The sequence below is a fragment of the Alosa pseudoharengus genome, unplaced genomic scaffold (genome assembly GCF_046254945.1).
Source record: "Alosa pseudoharengus isolate Yale_2024_CS ecotype anadromous, Long Island Sound unplaced genomic scaffold, YU_APseudo_1.1 YU_APseudo_1.1_scf_8, whole genome shotgun sequence".
In the NCBI taxonomy this organism is placed as follows: Eukaryota; Metazoa; Chordata; class Actinopteri; order Clupeiformes; family Clupeidae; genus Alosa; species Alosa pseudoharengus.
Genome location: NW_027468870.1, coordinates 33,685,629 through 33,699,756, shown reverse-complemented (window position 1 = coordinate 33,699,756; position 14,128 = coordinate 33,685,629). Strand labels below are relative to the sequence as shown.

General features: G+C 42.6%; 2 protein-coding genes across 2 annotated transcripts in view; one reads left to right on the top strand and one right to left on the bottom strand.

Annotated features, from left to right (window-relative positions):
- Positions 1 to 5,009, bottom strand: part of p2rx1 (purinergic receptor P2X, ligand-gated ion channel, 1) — a 27,684-nt gene extending 22,675 nt beyond the window's left edge. Inside the window, exon 1 of the mRNA XM_076275348.1 lies at positions 4,933 to 5,009. The gene's annotated coding sequence lies outside the window, so the exon portion shown is untranslated. The remainder of the gene's footprint in view (positions 1 to 4,932) is intronic.
- On the top strand, positions 4,454 to 14,128 carry dhx33 (DEAH (Asp-Glu-Ala-His) box polypeptide 33). Its single transcript, XM_076275342.1, has 12 exons — positions 4,454 to 4,815; positions 4,965 to 5,125; positions 5,230 to 5,457; positions 7,677 to 7,847; positions 8,015 to 8,200; positions 8,869 to 8,980; positions 11,031 to 11,190; positions 11,535 to 11,623; positions 11,850 to 11,977; positions 12,504 to 12,707; positions 12,857 to 12,943; positions 13,571 to 14,128. Exons 1-12 carry the CDS (start codon positions 4,608 to 4,610, stop codon positions 13,877 to 13,879), a joined length of 2,043 nt encoding a protein of 680 aa, XP_076131457.1. The 5' UTR covers positions 4,454 to 4,607; the 3' UTR covers positions 13,880 to 14,128.

Here is a 14,128-nt window from a genome sequence, read left to right as displayed (position 1 = left end):
AACAAGACAATAACAGGGAACAGGTGTGAGCAGAAACGGAGGGAAACTAACGAGACAGGAAGTGCAGACCATATAAGGGAATGGGTGGAGACAAAGACACATGACCAGACAGGTAAACACAGAGCACATGACACAGAACAATATACGTACAGAATGGACACCAGGGTGGCCCAAAGTCACTAGTCCAGGCAGGATCCTGACAGTACCCCACCCTCTACAGATGCCTCCTGGCGTCCCTTGAAATTCCAACCAGGGTGGGTGGAGGGGGTCTGGAAGGCGGGACAAGAACCGACAGGTAGGAACAGGCGGGCAGGCTCAGGACAACCGTCCATTGGGGCAGAGCAGGAACAATAAGAGCAGACACGAGCAGGACAGACAGATGACTGGGCAGACTCGGGCAGGGCACAAGCAGACTGGACGGACTTGGGCAGGACAACAGACTCAGACACGACAGGCTTAGGGGCAGGAGAAGGGACAGGAAGGTAGATGGTGACGGACAGTTACTGGGATGGTGACTGGGACTGTAATGGGGACGGTGACTGGAACAATAATGGGCATGGGGATGGGACTGAAAACAGAGTCACAGACGGGGACAGTGACGGGCACAGTGACTGGGACAGAGACAGGGGTAGGGTCAGACAGGGAAGGACATTCACAAACAGGGGTCGACGAACACTCAGGTACAGGGGTAGATAAGGATAGGGTTGGGCAGACAGAGACAGAGGTTGAGGGGGCCGGACAGACAGAGGGAGGCAGGACCGACTCAGGCGACTGGCCTGCGGGCGTGGCGTCTGGTGACTCGGTTGAGGGCACAGGAGTGGACTCGGCTGCGGGCACTGCACCTCAGGGCTGGGCACAGGAACAGGCACCTCAGGGCTGGACACAGGAGGTGTGACGTCGTGCGACTGAGCTGGCTGACGCTTGGAGCCACGTCTCCTTCTGGAGGGAAGCTTGAGGGCAAGACTAGTTCCCCAGAATGCCGATTCCTCAGGATTTGGGCTAGCTGGTTGGAGGTGGAGCAGACCCAATCTGACCACCTGAGGGGTTGACTGGGGACTGGTCGAGCAGGACTCCCCTGGGCCATTCCCGGCACCTCCATCATCCCGGGCTTTGATGAAATTGCCCGTTTCATCATTGAACAAATGGCTTGCCGGCGCTCCAAATCAGTGGACTTCACCAGTTCTTCATTAAGCCTGCTGAGGGTATACTCCACCTGGCTTAGCTCTTCCATGTGGAAAACAGAGTCCATACTTTGGTCGGTTCGTACTGTCAGGATTATCAGGATAGGACCCAAGCGCAAGACTTCTCCAGGCAGAATTACAGACAAACACGCTTTATTAAGACACTACAATATACAAACTTACAAACGAACAGAACTCAGACAGGAAAATCAGTGAGACGAACCAATAAAAGACAGAGGAACAGGAGGGTAGAAGTACACAGACCAATTAACAGAAAGACAGAGGACTGGACGAAACCAACAAGATAATAACAGGGAACAGGTGGGAGGGAAACTAACGAGACAGGAAGTGCAGACCATATAAGGGAATGGGTGGAGACAAAGACACATGACCAGACAGGTAAACACAGAGCACATGACACAGAACAATATACGTACAGAATGGACACCAGGGTGGCCCAAAGTCACTAGTCCAGGCATGATCCTGACACGAACTCTTGACTGATATGACATATGAACACATAATGACATCATCATGATATCAAAATAAACAGCAGACCTTACCGAATACGGGGAAGTAAAGCATTCCGCTGTACAATAAGCTGTTGCCAAGTAATTCGGTTTTGAAATTAAAGCACATTTCTACACAGTCTTTGGTCTGCAATTCTAATGTAATAGCAACCCAAAATAAGGAACTTGCTGTCCTTATCAAATAATCAAAAGTTGGTCTCGACATGCACAGATCAACTGTGCTTTTAGCTACATGTACATGTGCATCCGCACATAACAGGCTATTTCTGGCACATTCTTCATCCAATGGTTCAGTTACAATACTCAAGTGCATAAATTGCAATTCATAGTCTAATGAACAAATTATTTATGTCACTCAGTACATATTGTAAATTGCTAAGCTATATCCCACCATCACGATTAGGCCTATATTTCTAGATTCCACATAATCTAAATATGAATAGTTCTACTGGCATGCTTCCTGTGACACTAATGCAAAAACACAAATACTTTTTGATATACAGGTGATGTAAAGGCTAACATAAGAGACATAGCTAGGCTATGCAAGTGTTATAAAAATCCCTAACTGTCCTGAAAAATACAACAAAAACAAGAAATAGCCGAGGATGTGTGGTCCTTATGACAAATTACACTGCCTAGGTCTCAAAGGATTAATGTTTCCGCATAAAACTTGCCAGAAGTCATTATTTAAGGGATTAATGCCCCCAGACCCCCCTAAATTAGCTGAGTTAGTTCATCTTTGCTCAGGCGCACACTGCCTCATAATCTGTCCATGCGTGTGTACTCCTTTTGCTAGGCTAGTGAACAGGTTTTACTAAATCAAGATTAGATTAGATTGTATGCACTCCTTATAGTAGGCTAAATGGTGCACTCATCTTAGTGCACTTACTTTATAAAATGTGTGCTCATTGTACACTTTTTTATCTCACTCCAAGCTGAGCTCAAAACTTGAGAACCCTGTGTAGTAGTGATAAGATTGTCAATCGTAGTCTCTATGTAGTCTGTATAGTATCCTATATTTATCTTCTACTGTCTCTATTGTGCAGTGGATTTTTTTTACATTTAAATACTTATATTACTTTTTCTGCTGTAAGTGCATATTGTGTGTGATGTCTATATGCTACTGAGAACTTGAATTTCGCCTTGGGGATCAATAAAGTATCTATCTATCTATCTATCTATCTATCTATCTATCTATCTATTTAAAAAAAAAAAAATTATACAAAAAAAAATTATACAAAAATCCCCATACAAATTATAACAAACAGGGGTACAAAAAATCAACACGAGGACATAATATCAGAACATACATATAGTTCTGTCAGCTTTTCAGCTGTTGAGTCCAACAATAGTGTCCATGTAGAATTTTACTTTATTTTTGAAGGCTGCAAAACAAGGTTTCCCTCCCCCATTTACGTTTATGAATATGAAATTTTCCCAATATTGAGCAAATTTATCGTAAAGACACCATCTCTATTAATGTTTTCATTTTCATAAAAAAATATAACATTATTTTTTTGAAAAGTGACATTGCACAACCACACAGCACTATACATATTTTATAATTCTATCCAAAAAAAACCTTGAGTAGATACATTCGTAAAATAAATGACAATCAGTTTCAAGCACACAACCACAGAAGACACACGTCAGATATATCATCTCTGTATCTTTTAAGCAGAGAGTTGGTGGGGTAAAATAAGTGGATTATCTTAAAATAAATGTCTTTGATTTTGTTATTTAGAACATATTTATTGTAATAAGACCAAATCCTATCCCATTGAATATTGTCAAAGATGCCGTCCCAATAACTTTTACAACGAGGTGTGACAGGGTTAAGTATTGTCTGTCTTAACCATTTATTGTTACATTTTCTATCTTTTATGTTAATACCATTCAGTAAAAGATCTGTCTGTATAGTTGATTGCTCAGGAGTTTTAGAACCCAGCAATCTCAAAAAAACATCAGGCAGTGCAGCAAAGACACTGTATTCTCTAGGATGTATTGAGATAGCAAATTTGTTTAAAAATCAATTGTAAGTCAGATATTGGCCAGAGGTAGTAAGGTTTGTTCCTCCATATACATTTTAATAAGGTAGACTCTATCGCTTTACACACAGAATTAGGTACATCCAACACTCTAGCGGGATAAACTAAGCGAGACTAGCCTTCAGTTTTGGAGAGGAGTATGTGACCTTTGATAGATAAGTCTCGCATTAGCCATAAATTAAACCTACTTTTAATTTTTGGGATGAGGGGGTGGAAGTTACACTGAATTCTTTCTAACTGATTTTTGCAAATGACTATACCTAAATATGTAACTTTGTCTGTAACTGGAATACCTTCAAATTTAGTTATAGATAGATACATCATCTTTTAGACTAGAGGGAAAAAGAGCACACTTCTTAAGATTTAAATGTAAGCCAGATATATTTGAAAACTCCTTAAGACACTCAATCACCTTCTTGACCTGCATTTCATCTTTGAGAAAGATAGCCGTGTCATCAGCTAGCTGACAACATTTTATTTCTCTTCCCAGTATGTTAATAACCTGGAAAGAGTCATATAAATGTAGAGTCAATATTTGCATAACTAAAATAAACAAAAATGGAATATTTCTAGACCTCTAGATTATATTTCTATAATATATCTAGTTGCGAAAGAACCAGACAGTGGAAAGCAAAGATGGAATTTTTGGTGGGTTGCTAGACATACGTCATCTTTGCGCGACATGAATGTAATTTACCACGTGGGTCTCGGTTCCTCTTGTGGGTGAGGTAAACAACCGTTCTAAAAGAATTCTTCTTAATTCCGCTTTCTGTCTATAATTTTGTAATTCATTTACCCGGGAGACCCAAAGACACGGGTTCATTTCGCTCAGTGTTTTTCACCAGATCATGCCCTACGACCCCGATACTCCACCGGCTAAGAGATTTAAGCCGGGGTCTCCTTTTTTCCGCCTTGACAAGAAGCCTGGAATGCTGCTACCCAGAAAGGGAAATGCAACTGTACCAATAGACGTTCAGAGAAAACATCTGCCAATATATCAAGCAAAATCTCAGCTTATCAACCAGTTGAGACAACTACATAACGCTGTACTAATAGGTAAGAAGAACAAGCAAACGTTAGCTGCCCATGTTAGCTTTGTTGCTAGTCGCTGATGAGCTAATATCAATATCACAGAAAGATAGAGGCTCTGTCTGTTTCCATTGGATGACTTACCCTCGCGATGTGATTTTTGCATTTTGTTACAGGCGAGACAGGATCTGGCAAGACCACTCAGATTCCACAGTACATTTACGAAGCTGGCATAGGGCGACAAGGCATCGTGGCCATAACTCAACCTCGTCGTGTTGCTGCTATATCTCTGGCAGGAAGAGTTGCAGAAGAAAAGAAAAGTCAACTTGGAAAGCTGGTCTGTTTCAGAAAGTTGAACCAAAAGACATTCACTAATCATCTACCTTGTTTGAGCTAATTAATACTGCGTGTTAGTAACACGAATCCTGTTGTTGTGTTTAGGTTGGCTACACAGTACGATTTGAAGATGTAACTTCTCCAGAAACCAAGCTGAAGTTTATGACTGATGGCATGCTTCTCCGTGAAGCTATCGGAGACCCTCTTCTTTTGCGGTACACTGTGGTGGTTCTGGATGAAGCCCACGAGAGGACTGTTCACACGGACGTGCTTTTCGGCGTGGTGAAAACTGCGCAGAAGAAGCGCCGTGAACAGAACAAGCACCCCCTGAAAGTAAGTTATTGCGTTATTTAACATTTATTTGTGCTGAGTGAATGATTGGGAGTTTCATTGTGGTAATTTTGTATAACCTTGTGAATTGTCATCCATGGTCGATACTATACAGCAGGGATGGACTGGGACAAAAAACGGCCCTATTTGGCCCAAGCGGCCCTCAAATCGGTCGGGTACACCTACTTAAATACAAAATCCTTGCATTACCCTTAAATATGCATATATTTACAAGTAAGTGTCGTGGAGCACTGAAAATGGACAAATGTAGGCCTGTGTGGTGGAAAAAACTCACACCTACCCGTTCAATTCAAGACCAAATTAGCCCTCTGAGCAGTAGAGTGAATGTATGTTCTGCAGAATATTTAACCCAATTTCAGATCTGTGCAGAATTTGAGGCCGGAGCAGCTGTGCTCCATCCTTTAACCTCACAAAGGGGTCAAAGGCCCTCCTATTTCCTATATGCAACTATCCAATCAGAATTTGGTGTTCACCTTCTCAGTAGATGACTGACGTCTTGGCAAACCAATAAGGGATATGACATCAATCCACCTTACAAAGCGTTTTTTGGGTGTTATCATGGAAACTTTTCTATCCTCAAATAACCTTTTGCCCCCTTACTTTGCTTAATTTTCTTGTTAACAAAATATACACGTGAAGCTATGGTCACACCCCAATAACTGTCGGCAACTGGCATATTCTTCAGCTGACAGACCGCAATCAGCAAAATAAAGAGCTGACTGACAGACTGAGGTTAGTAAAAACCTGAGTTATGAAGAATAAATAGCTGATGGACAGGCTAACGTTTCTCTGAATGCAAACACTTGCTGTGTTCAGATGGCCCTTCTCTACAGAAAGTAATCTTGACCTTTTGTCCTCTGTGTAGCCTACACTATCACTCTATCCTTATTGTAATTTATACCAGTTATCATGACTAAAGGACAACTGAAAGAACAGAAAATAAAAGGGCAACTTTGTTGCCTGTTGGTGGAAATATTTTTATTCCTGTAGGTAGGCTATACTATATCTACCTACATTGCACATTTTAGAACAGTAGCTACAAGAGCTAATTCCCTTTCCCAAGAGCTAATTGTCTTTCAGTAGCCTATCGTATAGGTTATATACAGCTTAGTTGGCTTGTGCATGAATATGAATATGTAGCCTACATTTCCGTCAGTCTACAGTATTTTAGCCCATCTTTACTAAGAGAACCCTTCTGAGATAGAACCCTTTCGACGCCCTACTTTAAGAGACCAACCACCACTCATGCGTCGATGTTGAATTATGGGGGTCTGATGGAAACTGACCAACAATTAACGTCGATTTTACACTCTTTTGCTGTCCAGGTTTGCAAATCATTTCTTTAAAAAACTTAAGTTGCACTATTTGTTGTTGTGATCACAGCATGGCCTTACTATCATTACCATGTCATTACATGATTTTAATTAATAAGTCATCATCATCGTCAGCATGGCATGTCACACATGGCCTACCTGCTCCATCACTGAGTTCTTGTTCTCTCCACCACCTGCTCTGTCCCTCAGTATGCTTGCTTACATCTCCTCGCTCAAATTCAACGAACTTCAACATGTTGTTGACATAGGCTAGCCTACTTGCAATATTATATATTTGAAGCTTCTACATTGGTGTCATTTTTGCAAAATAAGCACTACCGGCACCCGCCACAATTTCTACTACGAGTAACTACTTTGATGCGCTCACAAAATTCTGAGTCAAAATGGGAGGGGTGGGGCCTGACGAGCTGTTATTGGATTAGTCCAGTGTCAGTATGGAAAATGAACTAATGGGCTGCTGACTGTCTTTCCTTTGAGCCGATTAAAGTATATAGCCTATTTTATCGGCCCAAAAGGTGCGTCGGCCCACCGGGAAAATGCCCGGTATGCCAGATGGCCAGTCCGCCCCTGCTATACAGGTATACATGGTGATACTATACAGGTATACAGATTAGAATCAGGTTCAGTGAGTGTCAGCACATGGTAATTATGACTGATATGATGGCAGGATGGTTTAATGGTTGGTGCTGTCACATAATCTTGGGTAGTAGGTCTGGCTTTGTTATATCGTTCAAGTTCAAATCCAGTGAGAGGGAGTTTTTTTCAGTCTTGCCTTCAAAGGCTGATGTGAAAATGGACTCTGTTGTAGATCACATTCATAATTTGTTTGTTTGCTTTGTCATCCTCTCCACAACACCTCACATCCAGGTCATCGTGATGTCTGCCACAATGGACGTGGACCTTTTCTCCCAGTACTTCAACAAGTCCCCCGTGCTGTACCTGGAGGGCAGACAGCACCCTATCCAGATTTTCTACACCAAACAGCCTCAGTCAGACTACCTCCAAGCTGCACTGGTCTCCATATTCCAGATCCACCAGGTACGTTGAAAAAAAAAAAAAAAAAACACCACAGTAACACTGCTATAGTGACCATGTTAGTTTAGTGGAATGGTGTTCTACAGTATAGCATGTGTATAACAGAAATCCGTTTTGAATTAGCTAGAATGATGGTCATTCTCTGTCCTTGTTTGTGGTTTATGTCACAGGAAGCGCCTCCGTCCCACGACATCCTGGTGTTCCTGACAGGCCAGGAGGAGATTGAGGCTCTAGCGCGCACCTGCCGTGACATCGCCAAACACCTTCCGGAGAGCTGTGGGCCCATGTTGGTCATTGCTCTGTACGCCGCACTCCCTCCTGCCCAGCAGCTCAGGGTCTTCCAGCCTGCCCCAAAGGTTACCATCACACCACTTCTACGAACGCCTATTGCTGTGTGCATTGCCTCAAATTTTAAGACTATTCACCACATAACGCTCTGGCTATGAAGGCAAGCCTAATTAAAACCCATATGGAAGCTTTATTTCACTGAGGTCCATTTGAAAGAAGAAAAAAAACAGATAAGTTTCAATTGTCAGGCATAGTGGTCATTCAATGTGCTTTGTGAGAGAGGCAATCTCTTGGAACTCTGCTGATTTTTATCAGAGTTGTTTCAAACATAGGTCTCACTTTGGGGCAGCCGTGGCCTACTGGTTAGCACTTCGGACCTGTAACCGGAGGGTTGCCGGTTCGAACCCCGACCAGTAGGCACGGCTGAAGTGCCTTTGAGCAAGGCACCCAACCCCTCACTGCTCCCCGAGCGCAGCTGTTGATGCAGGCAGCTCACTGCGCCGGGATTAGTGTGTGCTTCACCTCACTGTGTGCTGTGTGTGTTTCACTAATTCACAGATTAGGATAAATGCAGAGACCAAATTTCCCTTACGGGATCAAAAGAGTATATATACTTATACTTATACTATACAATGACACTGTCTATTCTATAAGGCCACTATAAGCGACCTTGAGTTTGAGAAAGGGGTTATAAATAATAAATTATTAAAACATACTATTCTCTTCTCCTTTTTAGGGCTGCAGAAAAGTTATCCTCTCCACTAACATCGCTGAGACGTCCATCACTATATCGGGGATCAAGTTTGTCATTGACACAGGAATGGTGAAAGCAAAGCGGTACAATCCAGGTACAGGAACTCTCATCCCAGTCTCTTCACTGCATTGTTATCAGTTATTGCTTTCCCAAAATTCTGTTTTCTCTGTTGTGCTGTTATACCCAGTACACATTTCTCAACTCTGTTGTTATACCGTGCTGGTGGTTGTTGTCGCTCAGTAAGCCTTGGTTGTGTAGCCAAATAGTGATGTTATAATATTTGTATGAATATTAATTTTGCATTGAAGTGTTGCACCATCTAGTGTCTGGACAAAAAATTGTCCACTGTTAGTGCTTATGTGCTGGACAGTACTTTGTCCACTGTTATTGCTTATGTGCTGGACAATACATTGTCCACTGTTAGTGCTTACAGCAGGGAAAATAAGTATTGAACACGTCAACATTTTTTTCAGTAAGTATACTTCCAGTGAGGCTATTCTCATGAAATTTTCACCGGACATTAGTATTAACTTAGGTTATCCACACTTATTATGCGGCTCTTCACAATGCTAGTAGAACACTCCATTGACTTGAAAGGGATTTCCCAACGTTCTAAGGTAAAATAAATTCATGTAATTACCGCTGCAAACATATAATTACCGCTGTCAATGGCAACGGGTTATCAGTAAAAAAGTGGAATGGCACAGGGAAAAAGTATTGAACACGCTAAGAAAAAGCAGTACACAAAGGCGAGGAATGACAAGGAACAAACTGGAATCTATAAGTAGTTAGAGAAATTATCCCTCCTGTCTGTGCAAATTGATATAAGCTGGGTTAGTACATACTGGCGGGCTATAAAAAAAAATTTGTTACCTAGGTGTCACACAAGAAACATTTCATGATGGGTAAAGGCAAAGAGCTCTCCCAAGACCTTTGCAACATTATTGTTGCAAAACATATCAATGGAACTGGTTACAGATGCACTTCAAAACTTCAGGATCATCCCGCAAGCAGTATTGGAGCCATTATCTGCAAGTGGAAGAAACATCACTGCATCATCAACTGGCCATGCACAGGATCTCCTTGCAAGATTTCTGACCAGGAAGTCAGAAGGATAGTCAGAAGATTTGGAGGCAGCAGGTAGAATTGTTACAGAGAAAATCATAGGTAATGCATTCCACCGCCATGTCCTCTATGCACGCTCATCCCACATGACTCTATTGCTGAAGAAAAACATGTCAAAGCTTGTTGAAAGCTTGCTACACAACATTTGAACAATCCTATGAAATACTGCGAGAATGTATTCTGGTCAGGCAAGAGCAAACTTGAACTTTTCAGATGTCATACTACACACCATATTTGGAGGAGAAATGGCACTGTGCATCACCCTAAAAATACCATACCAACAGTGAGTTTTGGAGGTGGTGGCATCATGGTTTTGAGGTTTGCATCTCATGGTACTAGCAGACTTCATACAGTTGAAGGAATGATGAATGGAGTCATTTTGTTCTGGGAGAATCTTTACATCCACCTGGATGATGAGGATGAGACATGGCTAGACCTTCCAGCAGGACAATGATCCAATCCATTCAGCAAAGTAAGCTCTCAATTGGTTTCAGAGAAAGGAAATCAAGGCCCTGACTTCAATTCAATTGAACAGTTTTGGAAGTTACTAAAGATCAGGATTCACAAGAGGGACCCCTGAAATCTTCAATATTAAAGGACTATCTGTTTAAAAGAATGTGCCAAACTCACACCAGAATACTGTGACTGATTTGTTTCGTCATACAGGAAATGCCTTGAAGCTGTCATTACGAATAAAGGCTTTTCCACAAAGTATTTAAGAAATTTCAGCAGGCGTGTTCAATACTTTTTTCCTGTGTCATTCCACTTTATTACACATAATTCTACCTATGGACATTAATGTTTGGATTTTTTTATATGAGTGGATTATCTCAGTTCATACTAATGTCTGGTGAAAATTTAATGCAAATAGCCTCATTGGAAGTATGCCTACTGAAAAAAATTTTGACTTGTCCAATACTTATTTTCCCCGCTGTATGTGCTGGACAATACTTTGTCCACTGTTAGTGCTTATGTGCTGGAGCAAATCTATCCGATGTTCATCCTCTCCTGCTCTGCAGACAGTGGTCTTGAGGTGCTGGCGGTGCAGCGGGTGTCCAAGGCCCAGGCCTGGCAGCGTGCAGGCAGGGCGGGCCGAGAGGATTCCGGCTCCGTTTACCGCCTCTACACCGAGGACGAGTTTGACAATCTCGCCAACATGACCGTGCCTGAGATCCAGAGGTGAAGAGAGTTTCCAAACACGCCTCACACGCCTTCCAAACACGCCTCACACGCCTTCCAAACACGCCTCACACGCCTTCCAAACACGTCTCACACACAGAGCTTTTAAGTTGTACGTTGTTTGGAGATTACTGGTTATGATAAGCCACAATGGTTTTAAAATGTTTTATGATAAGTTAGTTTGGCAACAAGTTAGTCAACATCAGAGTTCTAGTGATTTTCTTGAGTGACTTTCACTGACTTTTCTTTTACATTAAATATGTATTTGAAGCAGTGCTTTGTTTGCCAGGCTTTTGTACGTAATTATTGTTACAGTAATATTGGATCGTTTTTTTCCGATGTAGATGTAACCTTGCCAGTGTGATGCTCCAGCTGTTGGCTTTGGGCATTCCTGATGTGCTCAATTTTGATTTTGTGTCAAAACCCTCCCCTGGTGAGGCAAAATACATTTCCTTAAGATCATTTAAAACTTTCCCAGCATGTTACATGTTACAGGCTTTGTGGCATTATCATGGAGAATATCTTACTGTGTTTGATATAATATGCACTTTAGTAGTACTGTAGTAATTTTGTATTTGAAATTTGTGACGCCTTGTGCTGCATTTTAGAATCTGTGGTTTAACATCAAATACTAAGATGGTTTGAATGTGATTGTACAGAGTCCTTGCGCATGGCAGTCGAGCAGCTGGAACTTCTCGGGGCTGTGGAGCGAAAGGATGACCAGGTGATACTGACCACGCTGGGCAAGAAAATGGCCAACTTCCCTCTGGAGCCCAGATTCTCCAAGGTGAGAGTGCGGGAAAATGTTGGGTTACTTAATGTAACCTCTGCTTTCTGATAACAGAGTGAGGTGTCTCACTATGGGAGACCAACTGCGGAAGCACCAATGACACCACGTCTGTCGAGGGTTGGTCGAGGGTGTCTCCCATAGTGAGATACTGAAGGAATGTTTGAGAGAGGTGTTTTGTCTTTGAAAGCATCAAGACACTTAAGTAGCACAGAATATACCAGTTTTGTCATATTGACAATGACCTTTGCATTTATCTGTATTTGTTTCCTACCTCTTTTGTGTTTATGACTCAACTTGAAGAACTTAAATAGCACCACAAACACAACAACAGCAGCTATAAATAGACATAGCAGCTATAAATAATTATCATATTTTTTGGTAGTGAGAGCAAGTGTGAGTAAGTGTATGTGTGTGTCTGTGTGTGTGTTGTCATATACAACCGTTGCTGATTCATGTGCCTTGGCTGCATCATGATGCTAATGGCAAAGATACTTTAGTTTAATGATGCCCTTACTGTCCACAGACCATCCTGCTGGCCCCTGAGTTCTGCTGCACGGAGGAGGTGCTGACCATCGTGTCCCTGCTCTCTGTGGACTCAGTACTCTACAATCCCCCTGCACGCAGGGAGGACGTGCTCTCTGTGCGCAGGAAATTCATGTCCAGCGAGGGTGACCACATGACACTGCTGCATATCTATAGAGCATTCAAGAAAGTCAGTGGAAATAAGGTGGGTTGGCCACACAGCAGTGCTAGTGCCACATGTGCTTTTCTAGTTTCATAAATATTTAAAGCCTCCTAGTCTGCGTCGATGTAAATAACTCTATGCAAGATGGATCTGCTTCTAAAGCTGATTTTACTGTGTGTGCTGTGGAACAGGAGTGGTGTCGGGAAAACTTTGTCAACAGCAGGAACATGGGGCTAGTCGGTGAAGTCCGTGCCCAGCTAAGGGACATCTGCATCAAGGTACAAAGACCTTGTCACTTGTCATGGTGTAGCTGTATTTAAGGAGAGCTCTGGCCATTTCCCACGCAGATCTCTGTTTCTCGAGGTCACCGAGTACTATTGGTAGGAGAAAAAAAAACAATAAAAAAAAATCGGTGCTACCTAGCTCGAATTGCTGTAGCCAGCAGCTAGAGCTGTCAGGCAGCTACAGTGCTACACTTTTGGGGCATCTTTAAAATCCCCCCACAGTGTAACACCTCGAGAAACAGATTTATGTGAAAAATCGTGTTTTCCTTTAATGCCTGTGAACAAAACTTTAAACAATAGAATTTAGTGTTGTGTAATGTACTGGATTATATTTATTAAATTATTCATGTAAGAGGCCTAGGATCTTTTTGATGGGGGGGGGGGGGGTGGGTAGTAAGTATTCCATTTTTAATGATGTAGCAAAATGTCATCCTATGCATGCAAACTTAATGTTTTATAGCAATGAAATAAAGATGATGTTATTCAGCACAGTATCCTACCTTTTTCCTAAATTACATGTGATCACATCTACAATTGTACCTCTATTCAGAATGCCACAGTAAGATGTTTGGTCTGCCCTCATTAATGCATCCATCCTGTAACTTTGCCCCTTCTCCACAGCTGGGGCTGAAGCTGGAGTCGTCTCAGGCTGACCTGAGTAACGTCCGCCGGTGCCTGGCCCACGGCCTCTTCACCAACGCTGCCGAGCTCCAGCCGGACGGCAGCTACGTGGCCCTGGATACCCACCAGACCGTGAGCATCCACCCGTCCTCCGTTCTGTTCCAGGGCAAGCCGGCATACGTGGTGTTCAACGAGCTGCTGCACACCTCGCGCTGCTACATGAGGGATCTGTGCCTGGTGGACGCAGAGTGGCTGCAGGATGCCGCCCCGGAGTACTTTCGCCGCAAGCTCCGAGCAACCAAGAGCTAGTGTTCGCCACAGGAGGGCGCCATAACCACAGTTTCAGCTAACCTCACCTAAAAAATACTGCTTTCCCAATGCAAGTAAGAGAAGGAGAGGAGTGTACATAGAAACACAGACTCAACTAAGCATGATGCTATGGTTTTCCTCACTGAAAAAAAGATTATGGCTTTGCAAACATCTGAAAAAGATTTTTTTTTCCCTTGAAAAAATGGCATAAAACTGCAAATGTTCTGAAAGTCACCTTCCCCCCCCCCC

Coding starts and splice junctions, on each gene's coding strand:
- dhx33 (XM_076275342.1), top strand. CDS start 4,608: ATGCCCTACGACCCCGATACTCCACCGGCTAAGAGATTTAAGCCGGGG. Junction 8,201..8,868: donor TCTTCCAGCCTGCCCCAAAG/GTTACCATCACA, acceptor TCTCCTTTTTAG/GGCTGCAGAAAAGTTATCCT. Junction 12,708..12,856: donor AGAAAGTCAGTGGAAATAAG/GTGGGTTGGCCA, acceptor GCTGTGGAACAG/GAGTGGTGTCGGGAAAACTT.